The following is a 1773-nucleotide window of genomic DNA, read 5'->3' as shown; positions in this document are numbered from 1 at the left end:
CCGGAGCTCAGCTACTTGCGGCGTCCACTCTTCCAATCAAAAGAGAAAAAGGTTGCGGCGTCCATCCAAAATAAATACTCTCTATTTTATAAAAATGCTCTTATATTATATGACAGAGGGAGTAAATTCTTACAGCACTAGTCTCACGGTAACACACAAGGAGGTTGGTTTCAACTTGCTAGAACATGATTAATCATCAAGCCGCCCTGCGCGCATAATATGGCCCAACTTAATTATAATCAGGAGAATGAGGAGCGTACGTGCGCGACGATGCGAGTAGCTTGGAGAAACAGCAGATTGATATATATATCCCAAAGAGAAAAGGTCGTTCCTCGATGTGGTGATCTGGTGACATTGCTCCGAAATCGGTTTGATTAAAGCAAATGAGAGTAACTATAAATTTATTATTTTCAGACTCTGGAAAGTTACTGTAGTGAAGAACAAACCTCATCAAGTAAAAAGGCACAAGGGAAATCAAATTCGAATTCATAGAAGAGGTTCATCACATCGATCGATCTACGCGGACGGGACATCCCCCGCGAATTATTCATCCACACTAATTTCATAAGATGACAAAGAAGATGAAATAAAATGCTACCAGCCGTCCATGGGCCATGCATGCTCCAGCTAGATCCAATTCACGATGAGCAAGAAGAGGCGGCAGCAGCAGCAGCAACAGGCTTCATGGCTTCAACGGCGATGTTCGTCGGCGGGGGGCGTCCGGGGAGCATGGTAGTCGACGCCGAACTCGTTGACGACCTCGCGCCTGTGGAAGTTGCGGTGGCAGCCACACGCCGCGCAGAGGAGCATGGCAGCCTCGTCGACGCCCATTAACACCGTGAACTCTTGGCAGCCGTCGACGGCGTAGCGGCCGATTCCGATGGCATGGTTGCGCTGGCACTCCCTGTACCGCACGTAGGCTGCCCCCGCGCCGTCACCTTGCTCCCCGTTGACGGCGGGCTGGTCCTGCCGAGACCCCATGTTAGGCGCGAGGTGAACGTTTGAAGGGAAAAACAAGTGGCAATAGGAATAGCTTTGCTGCCACGCCTTGGATGGATCAATGGATGGAAGGTGTCATGCTTATATAGGTGATAGTGACTACTTTGGCATTGCAAACTCATGGTTACAAAAATCCACAGTAAACCGATTCCGTGCCACGTGTCTGGGGCTTGGGGCATTTGCGCCTTAGGTTAATTTGGCACGGGGTTATACTTTGTGAAGAAGCAAAACAAACTTTGTTTTGTCTGTAGTTTTTGTTTCCTATATGGACAGTAGATAGGTTCGAACGTGTGCCAGTGGCCGGTTCTAGATTTAGCTCATAATCATTTCAGTAATTTACAAGGTAACTCATGGAGTGAAATCAACACGCCATTGGTTTCGTGCATGGTGCATTGAAGCCTCTTGGTTGTGTTGACGCGACACTATGTGCGGCTACAAAGCCGAGGGAACACTTTTGGTGTATATTGATTTATACTAAACTCCAATACTTTACAAATACTCCGCTCTTTTAAATTGGTTAATATATATGTGCTCGCTGTTCTAACCGTTTGTTGTATTTTCTTTATACAGTAGAATAATGAGCCTCCAGCCAACACAAAACCACCATAAGCACGTAGTAGATCAACTAAGTATCTCAGTTAAGTCTTTTTCCTGCGTGGCTCTGACACTGACTACATGAGCATTGCCAAAACAACTTTAGAGCAACTCGTTAACAACTTTTCAAATTTATGAACATTTATTAAATTCGTGACACTGACTACATGAACATTGCCA

At 45.9% G+C, this 1773-nt stretch overlaps 1 protein-coding gene across 1 annotated transcript; it reads right to left on the bottom strand.

Annotated features, from left to right (window-relative positions):
• Positions 1-444: 444 nt before the first annotated feature.
• LOC125549061 (mini zinc finger protein 3-like) lies at positions 445-1039 on the bottom strand. The gene has a single exon (XM_048712555.1). The coding sequence runs from the start codon at positions 979-981 to the stop codon at positions 691-693; it is 291 nt and encodes a 96-aa protein (XP_048568512.1). The 5' UTR covers positions 982-1039; the 3' UTR covers positions 445-690.
• Between the last annotated feature and the right edge of the window lie 734 nt (positions 1040-1773).

This window comes from Triticum urartu, chromosome 3, assembly GCF_003073215.2.
Source record: "Triticum urartu cultivar G1812 chromosome 3, Tu2.1, whole genome shotgun sequence".
In the NCBI taxonomy this organism is placed as follows: Eukaryota; Viridiplantae; Streptophyta; class Magnoliopsida; order Poales; family Poaceae; genus Triticum; species Triticum urartu.
The sequence above is the reverse complement of the archived record's forward strand: the minus strand, read 5'-3'. Positions and strand labels throughout refer to the sequence as shown.

What these genes read in the sequence shown, in the direction of transcription:
- LOC125549061 (XM_048712555.1), bottom strand. Translation starts at nt 981, where the DNA reads ATGGGGTCTCGGCAGGACCAGCCCGCCGTCAACGGGGAGCAAGGTGAC.